This window comes from Malaclemys terrapin, chromosome 9, assembly GCF_027887155.1.
Source record: "Malaclemys terrapin pileata isolate rMalTer1 chromosome 9, rMalTer1.hap1, whole genome shotgun sequence".
NCBI lineage: Eukaryota > Metazoa > Chordata > Testudines > Emydidae > Malaclemys > Malaclemys terrapin.
This window is the reverse complement of record NC_071513.1, coordinates 175,221-196,064: the sequence shown is the minus strand read 5'-3', so window position 1 is coordinate 196,064 and position 20,844 is coordinate 175,221. Positions and strand designations below refer to the sequence as shown.

Sequence of the window (20,844 nt, the reverse complement as noted above, 5' to 3'; positions counted from 1 at the left end):
CCGTTCCCATTTTCTGGTGCTGCACAAAAGAAAAGACAGAGGCCGCTCTCCCAGAATAGCAGTGGAATGAGGAGGCACCAGCGGGGTGTGTCCCACGCCGGGACATCCTGCTCTGGCTCCGACTCAGCTGGCACAGTTGACTCTGGCCTCATAGGGAGGTCCGTCGGATCTGGGTCTAGTGGACTCCCTGGTGCGGGAGTCTTGGGAGGAGGACTTTTATAGATTCATAGATTCATAGATTCATAGATTCTAGGACTGGAAGGGACCTCGAGAGGTCATCGAGTCCAGTCCCCTGCCCGCATGGCAGGACCAAATACTGCCTAGACCATCCCTAGTAGACATTTATCTAACCTACCCTTAAATATCTCCAGAGACGGAGATTCCACAACCTCCCTAGGCAATTTGTTCCAGTGTTTAACCACCCTGACAGTTAGGAACTTTTTCCTAATGTCCAATCTAGACCTCCCTTGCTGCAGTTTAAACCCATTGTTTCTGGTTCTATCCTTAGAGGCTAAGGTGAACAAGTTCTCTCCCTCCTCCTTATGACACCCTTTTATATACCTGAAAACTGCTATCATGTCCCCTCTCAGTCTTCTCTTTTCCAAACTAAACAAACCCAATTCTTTCAGCCTTCCTTCATAGGTCATGTTCTCAAGACCTTTAATCATTCTTGTTGCTCTTCTTTGGACCCTTTCCAGTTTCTCCACATCTTTTTTAAAATGCGGCGCCCAGAACTGGACACAATACTCCAGCTGAGGCCTAACCAGAGCAGAGTAGAGCGGAAGAATGACTTCTCGTGTCTTGCTCACAACACACCTGTTAATGCATCCCAGAATCATGTTTGCTTTTTTTGCAACAGCATCACACTGTTGACTCATATTTAGCTTGTGGTCCACTATAACCCCTAGATCCCTTTCTGCCGTACTCCTTCCTAGACAGTCTTTTCCCATTCTGTATGTGTGAAATTGATTTTTCCTTCCTAAGTGGAGCACTTTGCATTTGTCTTTGTTAAACTTCATCCTGTTTAACTCAGACCATTTCTCCAATTTGTCCAGATCATTTTGAATTATGACCCTGTCCTCCAAAGTAGTTGCAATCCCTCCCAGTTTGGTATCATCCGCAAACTTAATAAGCGTACTTTCTATGCCAATATCTAAGTCGTTGATGAAGATATTGAACAGAGCCGGTCCCAAAACAGACCCCTGCGGTACCCCACTCGTTACTCCTTTCCAGCAGGATTGGGAACCATTAATAACAACTCTCTGAGTACGATTATCCAGCCAGTTATGCACCCACCTTATAGTAGCCCCATCTAATTTGTATTTGCCTAGTTTATCGATAAGAATATCATGCGAGACCGTATCAAATGCCTTACTAAAGTCTAGGTATACCACATCCACCGCTTCACCCTTATCCACAAGGCTCGTTATCCTATCAAAGAAAGCTATCAGATTGGTTTGACATGATTTGTTCTTCACAAATCCATGCTGGCTATTCCCTATCACCTTACCACCTTCCAAGTGTTGGCAGATGATTTCCTTAATTACTTGCTCCATTATCTTCCCTGGCACAGAAGTTAAACTAACTGGTCTGTAGTTACCTGGGTTGTTTTTATTTCCCTTTTTATAGATGGGCACTATATTTGCCCTTTTCCAGTCTTCTGGAATCTCTCCCGTCTCCCATGACTTTCCAAAGATAATAGCTAGAGGCTCAGATACCTCCTCTATTAGCTCCTTGAGTATTCTAGGATGCATTTCATCAGGCCCGGGTGACTTGCAGGCATCTAACTTTTCTAAGTGATTTTTAACTTGTTCTTTTTTTATTTTATCCGCTAAACCTACCCCCTTCCCATTAGCATTCACTATGTTAGGCATTCCTTCAGACTTCTCGGTGAAGACCGAAACAAAGAAGTCATTAAGCATCTCTGCCATTTCCAAGTTTCCTGTTACTGTTTCTCCCTCTTCACTAAGCAGTGGGCCTACCCTGTCTTTGGTCTTCCTCTTGCTTCTAATGTATTGATAAAAAGTCTTCTTGTTTCCTTTTATTCCCGTAGCTAGTTTGAGCTCATTTTGTGCCTTTGCCTTTCTAATCTTGCCCCTGCATTCCTGTGTTGTTTGCCTATATTCATCCTTTGTAATCTGTCCTAGTTTCCATTTTTTATATGACTCCTTTTTATTTTTTAGATCGTGCAAGATCTCGTTGTTAAGCCAAGGTGGTCTTTTGCCACATTTTCTATCTTTCCTAACCAGCGGAATAGCTTGCTTTTGGGCCCTTAATAGTGTCCCTTTGAAAAACTGCCAACTCTCCTCAGTTGTTTTTCCCCTCAGTCTTGATTCCCATGGGACCTTACCTATCAGCTCTCTGAGCTTCCCAAAATCTGCCTTCCTGAAATCCATTGTCTCTATTTTGCTGTTCTCCCTTCTACCCTTCCTTAGAATTGCAAAGTCTATGATTTCATGATCACTTTCACCCAGGCTGCCTTCTACTTTCACATTCTCAACGAGTTCCTCCCTATTTGTTAAAATCAAGTCTAGAACAGCTTCCCCCCTAGTAGCTTTTTCAACCTTCTGAAATAAAAAGTTGTCTCCAATGCAGTCCAAGAATTTGTTGGATAGTCTGTTCCCCGCTGTGTTATTTTCCCAACATATATCCGGATAGTTGAAGTCCCCCATCACCACCAAGTCTTGGGCTTTGGATGATTTTGTTAGTTGCTTGAAAAAAGCCTCATCCACCTCTTCCACCTGGTTAGGTGGCCTGTAGTAGACGCCTAGCATGACATCTCCCTTGTTTTTTGCCCCTTTAAGCCTAACCCAGAGACTCTCAACACTTCCGTCTCCTATGTCCATCTCTACCTCAGTCCAAGTGTGTACATTTTTAATATATAAGGCAACACCTCCTCCCTTTTTCCCCTGTCTATCCTTCCTGAGCAAGCTGTACCCATCCACACCAACATTCCAATCATGTGTATTATCCCACCAAGTTTCAGTGATGCCAACAATGTCATAGTTGTATTTATTTATTAGCACTTCCAGTTCTTCCTGCTTATTCCCCATACTTCTCGCATTTGTATATAGGCATCTAAAATACTGGTTTGATCTTTCCTCCCAGTTTTTTCCTGACTCTCCTTTCTCTGTGCCAATATAGCCCACACTCCCTCTTGTTTCCGACTCATTTCCCCGGTCTCCATGTTCCCCACTTACCTGTGGGCTTTGCTCACCTGTCCCCGTCGAACCTAGTTTAAAGCCCTCCTCACTAGGTTAGCCAGTCTGTGTCCGAATAGGGTCTTCCCTCTCCTCGAAAGGTGAACGCCATCTCTGCCTAGCAGTCCTTCCTCGAATAGCATCCCGTGGTCTAGGAAGCCAAAGCCCTCCTGGTGACACCATCTTCGCAGCCAGGCATTCACCTCCATGATGCATCTGTCTCTGCCCGGGCCCCTACCTTTAACAGGAAGAATTGAAGAGAATACCACCTGTGCTCCAAACTCCTTCACCCGTGCTCCCAGAGCCCTGTAGTCACTCTTGATCCGCTCAGTGTCACACCGCGCAGTATCATTTGTGCCCACATGGATGAGTAGCATGGGGTAGTAGTCAGAGGGCCGGATAATCCTCGACAATGCCTCCGTAACGTCTCGGATACGGGCCCCCGGCAGGCAGCATACCTCTCGAGATGAAATGTCAGGGCGACAGATGGGCGCCTCCGTCCCCCTCAGCAGAGAGTCTCCGACCACCACTACCCTACGTTTCCTATTCGCAGTGGTGGCAGCAGACTCTCCAGCCTTAGGGGTACGAGGCTTCTCCTCCTTTACTGTAGGGAGTGATTCCTTCTTTCCTGTATCAAGAAGAGCATAACGGTTACCTATAACCACGGCAGGAGGGTTCGGAGCAAGGGTGGAGCACTGCCTGCTGCCAGAAGTAACCAGCTGCCAGCGTCCACCCTGAGCCATCTCCTCCTCCACCAGTGGTGTATCAGCAGTCCTGTGTACTGGGACAGCTACCTCAGCTGTCTCCACATGGACACTGTCGAGGAATTGCTCGTGGATACGGATGCTCCTCAACCTAGCCACCTCCTCCTGTAGCTCTCTCACCTGCTGCCTGAGAGATTCCACCAGCAGGCACCTTTCACATTGGATGGTCCCCCCAGCCTGGATATCCGTAAGTGGAAATTGCAAGTTACAGTCTTTGCAAAACCACACCAGGATCTGGGTAGAGGCATCCATGCTTAGGCACTCTGTCTGGCTACAGGCACAGGTGGAGGAGACAGTAGCAGTGCTGGCACAGGTGTTGCGGGTCTTCCTAACCATCGTAAGCCTCCCTCTGTCAAACTCCCGTCTGCAGCCCCCTGTCAGCTGAAAGGGTTGTTTAAGCAAACAGTTAGAATGTAGTTGCTTTATAGGTATTAAGGGGAATCAAGAGAAAACAGATGGAACCGGCAAGGGACCCTCGCCCCCTTCCTGCTCCCCTTCCAAACTCCCTTGCGAAACTCCCTGTTAGCAGCCCCTGTTCGCAAAGCTCCCTGGTCGCTTGTGCGCTGCTTTATAAAGCCCTGGCCTGTATGAATGCCCCGCCCACTGATTAAGGCTCAGCCACTTACCAGAGGCTTCTAGCTTTCAAACCTTCCTTTGAAGCTCACAGCTTCCAACTGCCAGCCACAGCACACGGTCCTTCAAACAACCAAAACAAACAAACAGACTGACAAACACAAGCTCAGCACACAGCAAGTAACCCTCAAACACAAACAAACACACACTACAGACAGTCACTTACCCCAAAAGGTTGCTGTATTGCTCCTCCTTCACCTGGAGAACTCCCTTGCGAAACTCCCTGTTAGCAGCCCCTGTACGACTTAGATCGTACCTCCACGCTGGACACCTTTGAGGTAGCTGGGGACCTCATAGTAATAATGGTGCAGTCCCCCACATGGGCACCGTCACCGTAAAAAGGCACCATGCCCTCTATGGGCAAGCTGGCGATGATGTGGCACTGCTCCCTGGCACTCTCTCGCTCTGCATCGCCATGGTTGCCAGGGTCGGAGTCCTTATCGGACTTGGAGGCAGAGTCGAATGCCTCTAGGCGAAGCTGGCACTGCTCCAGACAACAGGAAGGGCAGCCATTGCCTATGATGTCATGGCAGGCACGAGCCCAGTGGCCCTTCTGGATCCCATGGGCCTACCACCAAGCTCAAGAGCTGGGGTCCGGATCCTTGTCTGTGGCTTCGGAGGCACGGGCCCCTCCATCATCAACATCTGTAGCCCGGGAACCTCCCTGTGGACAAGAGATGGGCACGCAGGCCGGCACTGAGACCACAGTGGGACCCAGCATCGGGACTGGTACTGAGATGGGCCTGGGCCCGGAGACCAGCACCACTCCCGGCACCACTCAGGGCATTTCGGCATTGGGGATGCCTGCGAGCCAGAGGGGCAGGAAGACCTGGTGCCCCTGTGGGCATCTTCCTCATCTTCCCCTGATGAAGCAGTGGCGGGCACATCTACCACACTGCTAGCCATGGACAACAGAGCCTACCAGAAGTTGATCAGACAGGTGGCTCAAAATTTGGCCATGCAGATGGAGTAGGTGTCAGAGGAGACCGACCCCATGGTCGACATTTTGGTGCCTGAAGGTCCCTCGAGGGTGGCTTTGCCCCTCATTAAGACCACCCACAACACTACTAAAGCATTGTGACAAACGCCCGCTTCTCTTTCCCCCCACGGCAAAAGGGATGAAGAGGAAGTATTTTGTGCATTCCAAAGGGTATGAGTACCTGTTCACTCACCCTCAGCTGGGCACTCTGGTGGTGGAGGCTGTCAACTGAAAGGAAAGGCAGGGACAACTGGAACTGACACCTAAATACAAGGAGGTGGTGAAGCTGGCCCTCTTTGGTAGGAAGGTATATTCTACCGGGGGCTCCAGCTTCACATTGCCAATCAGCTGGCAGTCCTTAGCCACTATAGTTTTAATTCTTGGAAAATGTCTAAATTTAAAGAACTACTTCCAGCGGACTCCTGCTGGGAGTTTGCTGCGGTCCTCGACGAAGACGGTCATCTTGAGGACCTCCTTGCAGGCTTCCTTAGATTCGGCAGACTTGGCAACCTGTACCATGGCAACAGCCATGGCCATGAGAAGAAGCTCATGGCTTCAGGTGTCAGGGCTCCTGCACGAGGTCTGGTAGACCATTCAGGATTTGCCTTTTGACTGTGTAGGGCTGTTTTTGGAGCAAACAGACACTAAGCTCCACAGCCTAAAAGACTCCAGGGCACCTCTGAAGTCCCTGGGGCTTAATACACCAGCCCCCTAAAGAAAGCATTTTAAACTGCAGCCTGCTCCTCAGTTCTATTCAGCTCCTCCTGGACAGGGTTATAGCAGGAAGCGGGACAGGTGTAACAAACGGAGACCTTCTCAGTCCCCCTCTAACCAGGGCCCAGTGCTCAGCAAAGCAGCCCCCAGCCTCCAAAGCAAAATTTTGAAGGTGCGCCCGGGGGTGACGCACCAGTTCAGATCCTGGATCCTTCCCCTCCCTTCGTAAATCGTCTATCCCATTTCTACCATGCCTGGGCACAAATCACCTCAGAGCAATGGGTTTTGAGCACGGTAGCATTGGGATATTCTCACCCTTCCCACCCTACTTTGCCATCCCTCTTCAGAGACCCTTCTCACGAGCAACTTCTCATACAGGAGGTGCAAATGCTCCTACAACTTGGGGCAGTATAGGAGGTCCCTTTAGAATTCAGGGGTGGGGGTTCTATGCTGGGTATCTCCTAATCCCGAAGACCAAGGATGGACTCAGACCTATTCTAGACCTGTGAAACCTCAACGAATTCATGAAGAAGATAAAAAGTTCCACATGATAAAGTTCTCCCTGGCTCTGGGGGACTGGTATACTGCCCTCAACTTGAAGGACATGTATTTTCACATGTCCATAGTCCCATCCCACAGACAGTTCCTCTGCTTTGTGCTCAACAACACCCACTATCAGTTTACGGTTCTTCCTTTCGGCCCCTTGGGTGTTCACCAAGTGCATGTCAGTCGTGGCAGCCTTCCTGTGGAAACGGCAGGTGCAAGTATTGCTGTACCTCGACGACTGGCAAATCAAAGGCTGCTCCAGAGCCCAAGTGGAAGTTCATGTGAGCCTAGTTCAGATGACATTCCACAGGCTTGGCCTCATACTGAATGTAGCAAAGTTGACCCTAACCCCGACTCAGAGAACAGAGTTCATCGGAGCTCTCCTGGACTCCGGTCAAGCCAGGGCATTCCTTCTGGAAACTCACTTTCTCACCATGGGTGCCATCATAGAGAACCTCAGGTGATGATACCCCACCACTATGGCATGAAATTGCCTGAAGCTGCTCAGCCATATGGCCGCTTGTACATATGTAGTACAGCATACCAGTCTGCGACTCCATCCCCCTTCAGGCTTGGCTAGCCTCAGTGTACAGGCCTAATCAAGACCACCTAAACAAATTGAACAGGAGTACTTGTGGTACCTTAGAGACTAACAAATTTATTTGAGCATAAGCTTTCGTAGGCTACAGCCCTCTTCTTCGGATGCATAGAATTGAATATATTGAGATGTATATACACATACAGAGAGCATGAAAAGGTGGGAGTTGTCTTACCAAGTCTGAGAGGCCAATTAAGTAAGAGAAAAAACTTTTGAAGTGATAATCAAGATAGCCCAGCAAAACACACACAAAAATAGTTAATTTGAAAAAAATAAAATGTTCATAAATAAGGTAGTATTGATAATTTCCAGCTGCATAATGTTACAAAACAAGGTATAAAGAATGTGTGTTTGACAAAGGGAGGTGGAGGACCCACACCAGATTGGATCAGCATAAATGTAATAAGAAAAACATGCTACCTGCACCCCAAGACTGGGCAATCCTTACACTATCCTGCTCTATCCAAGTCACTTGTGCTTTATGCTTAATAAGGTGGTAATAGATTTTCCTAAAAGTGTCTTATTAAAGCTTTAAACTAGTTAAGCTTAGTAGTTGGTGTGGACTGTGCTTTCGCGCAATAACGTGCCGGGTTTGTTGTTTGGTAGCAGTTCCTGCTGCTGAGTGCTAACTAGAGTGGCATTGCCTCTTACAGAAACCTGGCAAGGATCCTGGAGCCCCAGATTGTAAATACGGAGAGACTGTTTACTGTCACACATCTCCATTCCTGGGATCGCTGCACCCTGGCCAGTTACTGCAGGTGAGAGGAGCTGCATTAATTTTGATGGAATAGATGGGCCCAGAGAGTTAAAAGTGTTAACCTGAGCCTGTTATTTTACAACACTAAACAGTAAAATGTACTTTGGGTTTTTTGAAAAAAGAAGAACAGGAGTACTTGTGGCACCTTAGAGACTAACAAATTTATTAGAGCATAAGCATATGCATCCGAAGAAGTGGGCTGTAGTCCACGAAAGCTTATGCTCTAATAAATTTGTTAGTCTCTAAGGTGCCACAAGTACTCCTGTTCTTCTTTTTGCGGATACAGACTAACACGGCTGTTACTCTGAAACCTGGGTTTTTTGAGTACAGAGACCTTAGCTTGATGAGTGTTGTGGAACCATAACATTGTATTGAAGATATAGAAAAAGAAGAAAAAACAGTAAAAGTATTTTAAAATATAAAGCATTAAGTAAGGCTTTTATTTTACCAATATGTTTTCTTTCCTTTCCTTTTAGCTGTAGAGAGTTTTTAAAAGTAAAACCTCTTGTTTAGCAGATTAAAGGTGGTAATAGCTATCCTTTTCGGGGAAAAAAGAAATTAGTTGACCTGGTTTGGAACTGTTGTTGCTGCCATTGTTAGAGTTTGATTTTGCTTTCTGTAGGACAACACACACACAAGAGGAGAGAGAAAATTATAGAAAATATAGCTTGTGTCTTCGGTGCTAACTTCAGTCTGAAGCCTTGCTGCTGGAAAAACATGGCTACAGCACAAGGTCTTGTTAGGCACTTTGAAATCTTGCAAACTTGTACCAGCATTGGGCTGTTTAACTGCCTCACTGGTCACAGACTTACAATTTATAACAGTATTGCACAAGATGCAGTCCCAGCTGGCTAAGCCAGGCTCTGATTAAATAGAAGGTGAAAGAGAGAAAATAAAATAGAGTCTGGAAGGACACATGAGGGAGGTGATGACACCTGGAATCAAGTCTCTCTTAGGTGCTGTTCAGGATTTAGCCTAATCTGGTGGAGATGGTGATGTCATTGATTCCCTCCCTTTCATTGGCCATGTCTGGTTAGGATGCTTTTCAGGATCACTGTCATCCTGGGGTCACAGGAGATGCTGGTGGTGGCAGCCATGATGGTAGAGTGTATAATCTGAAAAAGCAAAGACAGACGAATGGTTGGGGATAGTGATCCAGCACCTGAGCAGTGATGGCAGGGGTATGACTTAATAGTTAAGGGTTTGTTGGGTTCGACTTACATTCCTCCCATCTTCTTCTCCTGGTCTTTCTACACCCCCCACCCCCATCCCAGTGTCAGGGGTCTCTCTCCCTCCCCTCCCCCAATAGGCATATTTTACTAAGGAGATTATTTAGTCAGTGGTTTCTTGTAGGCTTTATGGACAAAACAGACCTTGAAGAGGGGTTGAGATGTAGACAGGATAGTGGCCTTACGATCAACTCAGGCGGGTCCTGTTCCATCCATGGGAGCGGCATGGGAGAATCTGACAGATGGTTATGAGGCTAGGTGTTATGAGTGAAAGAGATGGTTTGGTGGGGAGGTGATCTAAAGATGAATAGGAAGGAGCGGATAGTACTTTCCTTTCAGTGTCTCTGGTCTGAACCTTTTGTCTTGTCATCTGACTCTTCTCTTAGTTTCTCCCTTCATATCTAGCTTTTTAAAGTGCTATTTTTCCTTTTTGTATCACCAAAATCTGTCCTTTCATCACTACCCTGTTGCTAAAACCCTTGTCCAAGCCTTGGTATACACTTGATTACTTAAACCTTCTCCTCTCTGGCCTCCCTATCTCTTCAGTGTGCCCTAGACCTATCTTGGAAGATGTAAAATGCTATCTGTGTTTCGTAAGGATGCCTCTGCTAAAGTTGCCTCCCTCTCCTGTTGCTCTGCTACTGCATTCAAGTGCCTCACCTTCAAGACTTTGCTTCTCTATCTAAGCATAATGTTCTGTCCCCTCTTACTAACTGCTCCCTCCCCCCCCTCTCAGCTTTGCACCTCTATTTATATTGTCTTGGTGGAATACTCTCACTTCTGTCTGCCAAGTACGCTTTCTGCCCTCTTTCAAATCCTACCTTAAAGCACAGTTTGAGGCATCCTTCATGCTTTGTTTTCCACACCTTCCCTTACCTTAATTATTGTCCCATGTCTTGTCTCACTTCAGTTAATTAGTCTCTGGGGCAAGAAATGTGTCCGCCTCCGTAAAAGTGCATGTTGTGATCTGAATGAATATTGATGGTGTCATGATGACCGTATTGTGCTGGGTCTCTTTCAGAGCTCTTGTTGGTGTTGCAAAGTCTCCAATGATCAGTGTCTATCTTTCAAATTTTTGTTTTTCTCGTCAGGCATTTGAAAACAATCTCTTCCGGGCTCCCATTTATCTGCACAAGATGCCAGAAACGGATTTCCTAATTATCCGGACACGACAAGGCTGTTACATTCGGGAGCTGGTCGATATCTTTGTCGTTGGACAGGAGTGCCCCCTCTTTGAAGTTCCTGGTCCCAACTCCAAACGGGCCAATACCCACATCAGAGACTTTCTACAGGTATGTGATAGGCCCAGTATGGGGACGATTCCACTAAGAGAACCCGGAGAGAGTATATGAGGTAGCTCCAGGCCTGTAAGGTCTGTCCTGAGATGAGGTGCCTATTGCCCCTGTTAGGGCCTTGTCTTTGTTTCAAAGGTAAGAACAATATGGTATAAAACACACTTTGGTTAAGTAATTTTAATTTACCAATTACCTATACAAGTTTCTCATGGTTCTATGTATTTTAGATGAAGTACAGACTGCAGACTTATTGTAAACTTTCAAGTTTTTTAATAGCCAAAATAGAATTTGAAAGCAAATAAGTTATAGAAAGCAAAATAAATATGGTTATTTGATAGTGTTCACGTAATTTAGAAGAATGAATTTACATGGGAATGAATTTAACAGGGGATTACTAAAAAGTAATAAATCAAACCAATTACTCCAAATCTAATCATAACCTTATTACGTAGGTAAACTAACTCTAGTTCTGTGCTACTCTTGGACAAGGGATTTTGGTACCAAGACAGAACTGTGAATTCTTAAATACATAGCTTTATTGATTTGACAAATAAGCTTATTTTTTCCAGTTAAATTACGGAACTGTCGGTAACTGTTCAACTCAACAACTGTAAATTTAAAAAAAACATTTAACTTTAAACACTCACTTAATGACTAAAAACGGCAATTTAATTCAAAATTATCTTACCCAGGAGACACTCATAGCCAAGTTTTCCCACTTACACACACAATTAGCACACATTAAGCCCCAAATAAAACTTGCAGGTAACAATTTAAAACTAATTCTAGTGTCTGTGGAATTTTAGCAGTAGTCTACTTACAAATCTAGTCAAAGTTTTTTCCTCTTTTTGTCTAAGAAACTATCAAATTCTCTTGGTTACAGAAGCCTGACTTTTCTAGATTAATCTCTTTGAAACATCCAGACCGAGACACAAGACCTTCAAGAAGAGTGCCAGCTGTCCTGACCAGACCAACTTTGGGTCTTACGGCACCTACAAAACTGCCGGCACTGACAGTCCTACCAGCGCCAATGTCCATTACAGCACTGAGCAAATCCTCCACTTCATTTGCTGGCTGCTCAGGAGAATGCACCTCTCCCTCGGCACCGATACACACACCAGTGCCGATGATGCTCCCCTCTCCTCCCCAAGAGTTTAGCTCCCCTAAGGAACTACTTGTCTCTGATGTGCCTGAATCACCACTACTCAGACTTGGAGCTGGAGTGGAGCTGGAGCACAGCTCCAAAGCCCTGGATACCATTGTCCATTCCATTGCAACTGCTGTAGTCATGAGACGTATGTCATGGCTCCACCTCTCTGGCCTTCCTAAGGAGGTACAAACCACCGTTGAAAACCTACCCTTTGAGGGCCCCAAATTATTTGCTTAAGAATTCTCGAGCAACTCTCCGCTCTCTTGGCATTTACAAACTGGCGCTGAAGAGACGCCTGGGGAAATACCAACGTCCTCCGTGATCCCAACCACCACAATACACTCCCCAGCAGCAATACGAAACTCAACGCCGTTGACAGAAGCCCCCTACCAAACACAGGCATATGACTCCTCAGGGGGATATCTCTCACTCACCGTCAACCAAACAATAATTTTGAAGGTATGATTGAGGCCCAGTTTGGCGACTGCTTAGTCCCCTTCTTTCAATCATGGTGGCTGATTACTTCAGACAAGCGGGTTTTAGAGATCAGGAAAGGGATGAAGTATCCTTCCCTGATATCTGTCCCACCCCGCCACACTCTCTCCCCGTTCCTTTTCAGGGACCCTTCTCATGAACCCATCCTATGAGAAGAAATAAATAGTCTTCTGCAATTGGTAGCCAGAGAACCTGTCCCATCCAAGCACAGAGGGAAGGGCTTTTACTTCCATTATTTTCTGGTCCAAAAGAAATCCGGCGGGTGGAGACCAGTCTTGGACCTTCAAAACCTAAACAAGTTTGTTCAACTGCAATGCTTCAAGAGAGTTCCCCTCTCTACCGTTAGCTCAGCACTGGAATGGTTCTTGGCCTTTGACCTTGAAGATGCGTATTTTCGTATCACAATACATCCTGCGCACAGATGGTTTCTCCGGTTCTTCTTGGGGAGCGATCACTGTCAGTACAAGATACTACCCTTCAGACTGTCGACAACCCCTCACATGTTCTCCAAAGCCCTTGAGGTAGTCGTTGCATAACTACCCAAAGAGGATGTCATCATCTTTCCATACTTGGATGATTGTCTCCTCAAGGCCCCATCTGAAACTGATGTCTTTTGCGTTGTCTGAATGACAGTGGACCTTTTCTCGAGCCTTGGCCTTCGCATAAACTTGGAGAAATCTACACTGACACCAGTGCAACACCTGGAGTTTATCAGGGCACAATTGGATGCCATACAAGCCAAAGTCATCCTCCCAGCTCACAGATTTTTGACTGTAGTCAATCTTCTATCCACAGTCAGAACCTGCACCCAAATCTCAGCCTGGACACATGGCAGTGGCCACGTTTGTGGTAAAGTATGCACAGTTCCACGTGAGATGTCTTCAGGTATGGCTACGTACTCAGATACAGCCTGCACAAACTCCTATCCAGGCCTATGATGGTCAAGGACTAACTACTTTGGTTGAGACAGCCCCAGAACATCTGTCAGGGTTCCTTACCTTCAACCAGCGCTGTCCATGATTCGAACAACCAATGCCTCCTTAATCGGTTGGGGAGTGTGCCTTCACTCTCATACAGTGCAGGGCAGATGGTCCTTAACCGAATTCATTCTGTACATCAACCTCCTAGAGCTACAAGCGGTCCGTAATACCTGACAACACTTTCTCCCACTGATGGCACATTGCACCATCAGAGTCACGATGGACAATGTCACTTGCATGTCCTACATCAACAGGCAGGACAGAATGAGGTCTCACTCTCTATGCTTGGAGGCATTGAAATTATGGAACTGGTGTATCCAACATGGCATCATCATCTCAGCTACATACCTCCCTGGACACCAGAACACCTCTGTGGACTCATTGAGCAGGAGATTCTTCCATGATTATGAGTGGGAACTAGATATGCAAGCCCTTATTACATCTTCAACTGCTGGGAATTCCCCACCATAGACACCTTTGACACACTGGAGAATGCCTGCTGCCCTCAATTCTGCTCAAGAGCGGGACTGGGATGCGTATCACTGGGAGACGCATTTCTCCTCACATGGGATGCGCCACTTCTCTGTGCCTTTCCTCCCTTCCCCCTTCTGTTCCGAAGACTTCACAAGATACAAGGGGACTGAGCCTGTGTCATCCTCGTAGCTCCAACATGTCCATGACAGATTTGAGAGTGGTAGCCGTGTTAGTCTGGATCAGCAAAAAGAACGAGGAGTCCTTGTGGCACCTTAGAGACTAACAGATTTATTTGAGCATAAGCTTTTGTGGGCTAAAATGCATTTTAGCCCATGAAAGCTTATGCTCAAATAAATTTGTTAGTCTCTAAGGTGCCACAAGGACTCCTTGTTCTTTATGACAGTTTTGGTATACTTACCTCATTTGCATGATGTTATGCTCTCCAATATCTTTCTGTCCAACCCCGTGACTCCTTTTACAGGACATGGGTTGCATTCTCCATCCCAATCCACAGCTGCTCCACCTGAAAGCATGTCTCCGGGATTTGGAAATAACTGGTTTGAAAGCAGTTAAATAGGTACTCTTGAATAGCAGACTTGACACAACTAGACACACTTACCTCCGCAAATGGACTAGATTCCAGTCCGGGTGTGCCTCCCATCAAGACGAGGCAATAAGCACTCCATTACCACTTATCCTGGACTATAGTTTATACCTTAAACGATCAGGGTTATCCACAAGCTCCATTTCTGTGCATTTGGCAGCCATCACGACTTTTCATGATCAAACGGAGAGCCATTCTGTCTTCACCCACCCACTCACAAAACATTTCTCGAAGGGCCTCCAAAATCTTTACCCTCAAATTTAGGACCTGATCTCAGCCTTGTCCTATGCTCTCTTACTAGACCTCCGTTCAAACCAGTGACAACATGCTCATGCATTCATTTATCTGTGAAAACAGCATTCCTTGTCGTTCTCATCTCTGCTCAACGGGTTGGTGAAATTGGAGCTCTTATGGCATACCTCCCGTACACAGTTATTCATAAGGAATAAGGTACACTATGTCCACATCTTTACCCAGGGTACCATCCTCTTTCCATCTCAATCAACCTATCCACTGTCCCTGCTTCTTTCCAAAGCCACACAGCAACCAACAGGAGGCAACATTGCACACCCTGGATGTTAGATGAGCATTAGCCTTCTACCTGAACAGAACTAAACCTTTGAGAAAATGGCCGCGATTATTCCTTTCAATGACCGAAAGATCAAAAGGTGTGGCCATCTCCAAGCAATGTCTTTCCAAGTGGATCTCACTGTGTATACCCCTGTCCTACCAACTACACAATCAACAACCACTTCCTGTAACTAGAGCGCTTTCCACCTTGATTGCTTTTCTCAATGATGTCCCGATTGCTGACATTTGCAAACCAGCCACATGGGCATCAGTGGACATTTTTAGCTATCACTATGCCATTACTCAGGCTGCCCCAAAGATACTCTACTCGGACACACTGTCCTATCATCTGCAATAAATACTGCTCCAAAGCCCCAGCCTTCCAATTAGGGACACTGCTTTCTAGTCACCTACAGTGGAGCACCCATAGGGACACACACATCAAAGAACTTCAGTTACTGCACAGGGTGAGTAACCCTCTCTTCTTCTTTGAGTGATGTCCCTATGGGTGCTCCACTGTAGGTGACTAGAAAGCAGTGTCCCTAATTGGAATACCTGCACTCCTCCCTTCTGCTTCAGAGCTGAAACATAGGCTCTGCGGCAGAGAAGGAACTGTGGGGCAGTTGGACTGCACAGCACTATATATCCGTCCACTCACGGTGTGAGATGGGGGAGTTGCACATGTGCGGTCCAACGGGCACTATTGATGAAGATCTTCAATCCCAGGTGTAGGGGATGCTGCTGCACCTACAGTGGAGCACCCATAGGGACACGCATCTCGAAGAACCTCAGTTAAAGCACAGGGTGAATAACCTTCTCTTCTTACAATCTATCCTTATAGGTCATGTTTTCTAAACTTCTTATTATTTTTGTTCTCCTCTGGACTCTCTCCAGTTTGTTTGCAACTTTCTTGAAGAGCGGTGCCCAAACCTGGACAACAGTACTCCATCTGAGGCCTCACCAGTGCTGAGTAGCGCAGAACAGTTACTTCCTGTGTCTTGCATTCAACACTCCTGTTCTGTCCCAGAATGATATTTGCCTCTTTTGCAACTGTTGCTGCATCACATTGTTGACTCATTCAATTTGTGAACCCCTGTAACCCCCAGATCCTTTTCTTCAGTACTACTGCCTACACAGTTATTCCCCATTTTGTATTTGTGCATTTGATTTTTTTTTCCCAAAGTATAACGCTTTGCACTTGTCTTGATGGAATTTTGTCTTACTGATTTCAGACTAATTCATTAAGACTGATGATATTGTATGCATCCCAGTTTATATAAGATAATGTTGGGCTATACCACTTTACAAATATTTTGCCAACAGTTCTGCATTTAGGGTGATTGTTGGTTAGGACACCTGTTAATTCAGGCTCTAGCCAACAACCCACTTCTCCAAGTGGCTTTCCATGAGCATCTTTCAATATACCTTTTGGCCAGTTTTGCATGACTCTCTATTTTTTTGAGTTGCACTTTCTCCTTCAGCATTCTTATCTGTTTGCAGAAATGTTCATTTTGAAGTTCATAATAAAATTAGGATAGTCTTCACATAAAGTCTCTTCAGATTCTTTGATGCTGTACTCTTTTAGTAACTCACTTTGTCTTATTTGCCTGGTTCAACAACAATAAGCTGTGTAACAGTTAATGAAACGAGACAAAACAGCTGTCTGTATCTTATCAGTACCTGGTTGTTCTGATCACTTCAGTGATAAAGTTGGTAGGATCATTTCATATCTTAATTTTACTGTGAAACTGCCAATCCATCAATTAGGCCTCTTTGTCACTTGGCCCTTATAAAATTTTGGTTGGACTCACTTTAGGTTTTTAGTTCACATTAGTCTCTCAGTGTACAAGTTGACCATGTCCCTTTTAGTATAAAACAGATACCTTTGTTATATTTTTATGGATTACATTTCTATTTAAAATAGACAGCATGATTCAAAATACTTCTAATACTTACGAGTTTCCCTTGGCAACAAAAGTTTCTTAAATTGCAGGAGTGTATTGCATAATATTTTAGATAGCTTTTAATTTTGTATGTAACTAACAGCTTTTCGGTCTCTTTGCCAGCTAATAGAATTATAAACACAATATCAGACATAATCTGCTAGTATCCATATTTATTATGAACTACTCAGTATACTAATAGAAAGAAATAAAAAGAAAAGCTAAAGATGTTACTTCATCATAACACAGCAGTTTGTAGTTAAATTATCTAGCTTGCTGTTGTTGTTATCCAATCTAAAATTCCTCTCTGAAACACAGAAACAACTTCTGCTATTCAACATGATAGGAGTACAGAGGCCTGGTATATCAGGGATTTGGACCTGTAATCACAGATATGTATACTGTTAATTGAAAACTAATGTATGTTAAAAGACAGTTAAGGTTGCACTCAAGCACTCAAAAGTTCAGAAATACCAGAATTAAGGTTGCCCATGCAACCTGGATTTGGCCCCCTTGTGCATATGGATTATGGTACAGTCTTTAATTGATTACATACTTCACCCCCACACAATCCCTGTCTTATTCAGTGCACAGGGTGGACAATGCTTATTGAATGAGCAGGTATTCAGTAGTTTGTTTTAGCCTCATTGTTTAGTGTGTGGCCCCAGGCCTTATTTACTTCATACTAATCAAGCTCTGCACTGAAGACAGAATTATTCATTTCCTCCTGGGCCTTTCTATGGTGCTTATCATTATAGTATCTAAATGCTTCATAAACATTAATGAATTTATTTTCACAACGCCTCTGTGAGGTGATGGGGTGTTATTATTCCCATTTTATAGATGGAGCACCAAGAAGAAAATAAAAAGTTTCCACCAATTTTGGGTGCCCAATTTGAGATGATTAGGACTTGATTTTTCATAGAACTTAACATTATATATCCCTTTATATGTTCAAAGTACAGGTTTGGCTACTTCAGTGCCAGTTGAGGGGCAGAGCACTTCTGCAAATCAGGCCCCAGATGTTTCAAGTTGGGCACAAAAAAAATGAGAAACACACAATTAATGACCACTGATGACAAGTTTTGGTTCAAATGGCTTGCCTCGCATCTTATAGAAACTCTGTGGCAGAGGCAGGGATAGAATCCAATTCTCTAGGACAGGCTCAAATGCCTTAACCAGGAGACGTATTTTCTCTTCCTGTGATTCCCCTGCCTCATTTACTACACACCTTCCAACTTCTGCAACAGATGAGGTAGTGATCCTATAGACAGCCTCCTTCAGCACCACATAGTGCCGCCACCCTCTTCCCCCCCGCGCGCCCGGTGTCCCGATATTATCTTCATCTTATCTGGTCACCCATGGATATAATGGTATGTGATCATGTAATTAAAGACTATCGTAATGCATATGCACAAGGGGGCCAAATTAAGGTAGTACAGGCAGCCTTAATTCTGGCACTTCTGAGCTTTTGAGTATTTGACTTTGCAATCTTAATGTTCTTTTAACACATTTTTTGTGTGTGTAATTTTCTAAGTTTTAAAAAAGCAAACTGAAAAAAATCCATCATATGGAATCCTTTGATTCCGACATGGGTAATCAGCAGTGTTGGAACCTTTTGATCCACAGAAGAGACCTTTGCTACTTGAGCTAATAAAGTAACTGATTGCAGTAGGAGGTTGTATGTGATCCAGCCACTAGAGGCGGATGAGACACATACTTTACCAGTAGGTTTCACAGATATTTGCTGACAGCAGAGGAATGGTGAAACTCAAGAATCTTGGTTCCATTCCTAGTTCTGAAGGGTGAGAGTTCCCACAGACACTTCTTGCTCTTTCCCCTCCAGCCTGTCTCCTTGAGTCTCCCCCTCTTGGCTTTCTGTCAGTTTGTCTTTCTCCTCTTCCCCCTTTCTCTCCCTGCCCTTTTGAGGATCCTTGTTCCAGTCTCCTTGTTCAGCCATTCCCATTTTTTTCTCCCTTCCCCCTGCAGGCTCTTTATCCAAATCTTACTTTTGTACCCCCTTCTGGGTTGTCTTTGCATTTCAGCTAGGTTGCTAAGTGACAGCAGGGGGAATATTGAGAGCAGAAGGGTCTCTGAGCTCTCAGTTTCTGTGGCAAGTGCCACAGAAGCTGGGAAGAGCAGGTGCAGGGAAGGTCCTGCTTAGTCCCTGCCACACCATGCTGGAGCATACTTAATGCAGCCCAAATCTTTGGAGAATTTAGCTGCCAAATTTGCAAGTCTGTATGGAGCATGCATGAATTGAGATTTTTCAAAGGGTTTTATAACTCTCCTCCCCCTCCCAAATTTGCATGTTTATTCACAGGACCAAGAAAAGGCATATTCCTCACACCAGGGTGACCTCCTCCTGTCAAATTTCAAGTCCCTGGTTCCAAAATATAGAGACTAGAGATTCCAATAGGTCATAAGAATTTTTTTTTAACTTGGGCAAAACATATTTTTCACTAATCTTGTTCTTGGAAATGGCTGAACCGTTTTGGTTGATACTTTCCAAAAAAAATTCAGCTGTAGGCAGATACCTGGCATGGACAATTTAAGCCTAAATCATTAGTTTGATAAAGTTATAAGCAATGGAAAGTGGCTCTTCTGATGGGAAATGTTGGTCGTTTTTAAGTATAGGCAGCACTGTTAGCCCTCCTATACTAAATTCCATCTTCAATGAGTGCTCAGCACACAAAGCATACAGCAATTTTCTTGGCTTGCTTTCTAGGTCTTCATTTATCGCTTGTTCTGGAAGAGCAGAGACCGGCCCCGGAGAATTCGCATGGAGGATATCAAAAAGGCATTTCCTTCACACTCAGAGAGCAGCATTCGAAAGCGACTAAAGCTATGTGCTGACTTTAAACGCACAGGTAATCCAGAGTCTTCCATGTAGCTCATTAATCACTCAAGAAGATCAGCTTTTTAGTCTGCCATCCTCTTACCACCTTCAAGAAACAGCTGAAAGCCAACCTCTTCCCAAAAGGCCACATCCACCTCTTGTTTATGTACTCTAGCTTGTTTGAATGTGAACAAGTGATGTCCGGCCTCTTCAGCCTGAGACCTCAATGTATTATTTAAAAAAGGGTCAAGGGGCCACAGTAGTGCTTCAGCTGTTTCTCCAGGCTCAGCAGAGCCAGTTCTGCTCCAAACTTGTGTCTTTGCCTTCCACAGATTGGCAGGAAAAGAGGCAGTGGAGCAGCTAGTTACTCTCCTCCTGCCACTGCAATGCAGCAAGAGGCCTACAGGGGAGCTGCTGAGTAGCTGGGAAGGGACAGCAGCTGCTCTGATGCAAATCATGTGTACTCTGCAGTTGAGGTGGCACGTCTTTCCTCCTCCCTGTAGTGATGGGTGTTATTTGAATGCATTGGTTTAAAAATCCTAAAGGCCTGATTCAGCAAACACCTTTTCAATTTACAAATACAAATTTTCTTCTTAACACAGTTGATCTCGAGGGCCAAAAGTGGCCACTGCTGTTGTAAACCCTTTGGAGTAGGGATTTATCAGGTTGGCACTGAACTTTCTATACTAACTTGCACACAACCCCCTCATTTTCCTGCTGGCACTGAGAGAAATTCTTACTCTGTGTGGTAGTGCACATTGTGTCTTACAAAGACAAACTGAATTCTTGCCTCTGCCCTAAGAGTTTGACAGTCTGATTCAAGCAAATACCATACACAGAATGCCAGAAACACAAAGGCTAGGTCTACACTACCCGCCTGAATCGGCGGGTAGAAATCGACCTCTCGGGGATCGATTTATCGCGTCCCATCGGGACGCGACAATCGATCCCCGAATTGACGGTCTTACTCCACCAGCGCAGGTGGGAGTAAGCGCCGTCGACAGGAAGCCGCAGAGGTCGATTTTGCCTCTGTCCCTAGAGCGGGGTAAGTCGGCTGCGATACGTTGAATTCAG

General features: G+C 45.2%; 1 protein-coding gene across 2 annotated transcripts in view; it reads left to right on the top strand.

The window, feature by feature from the left end:
* Positions 1 to 20,844, top strand: part of TAF1 (TATA-box binding protein associated factor 1) — a 115,232-nt gene that overhangs the window by 30,955 nt on the left and 63,433 nt on the right. For both annotated transcript variants that reach the window (XM_054039258.1, XM_054039257.1), the window contains exons 15-17: positions 8,088 to 8,192; positions 10,512 to 10,712; positions 19,660 to 19,801. In XM_054039258.1, the coding sequence (XP_053895233.1) occupies positions 8,088 to 8,192; positions 10,512 to 10,712; positions 19,660 to 19,801 (448 nt within the window). The remainder of the gene's footprint in view (positions 1 to 8,087; positions 8,193 to 10,511; positions 10,713 to 19,659; positions 19,802 to 20,844) is intronic.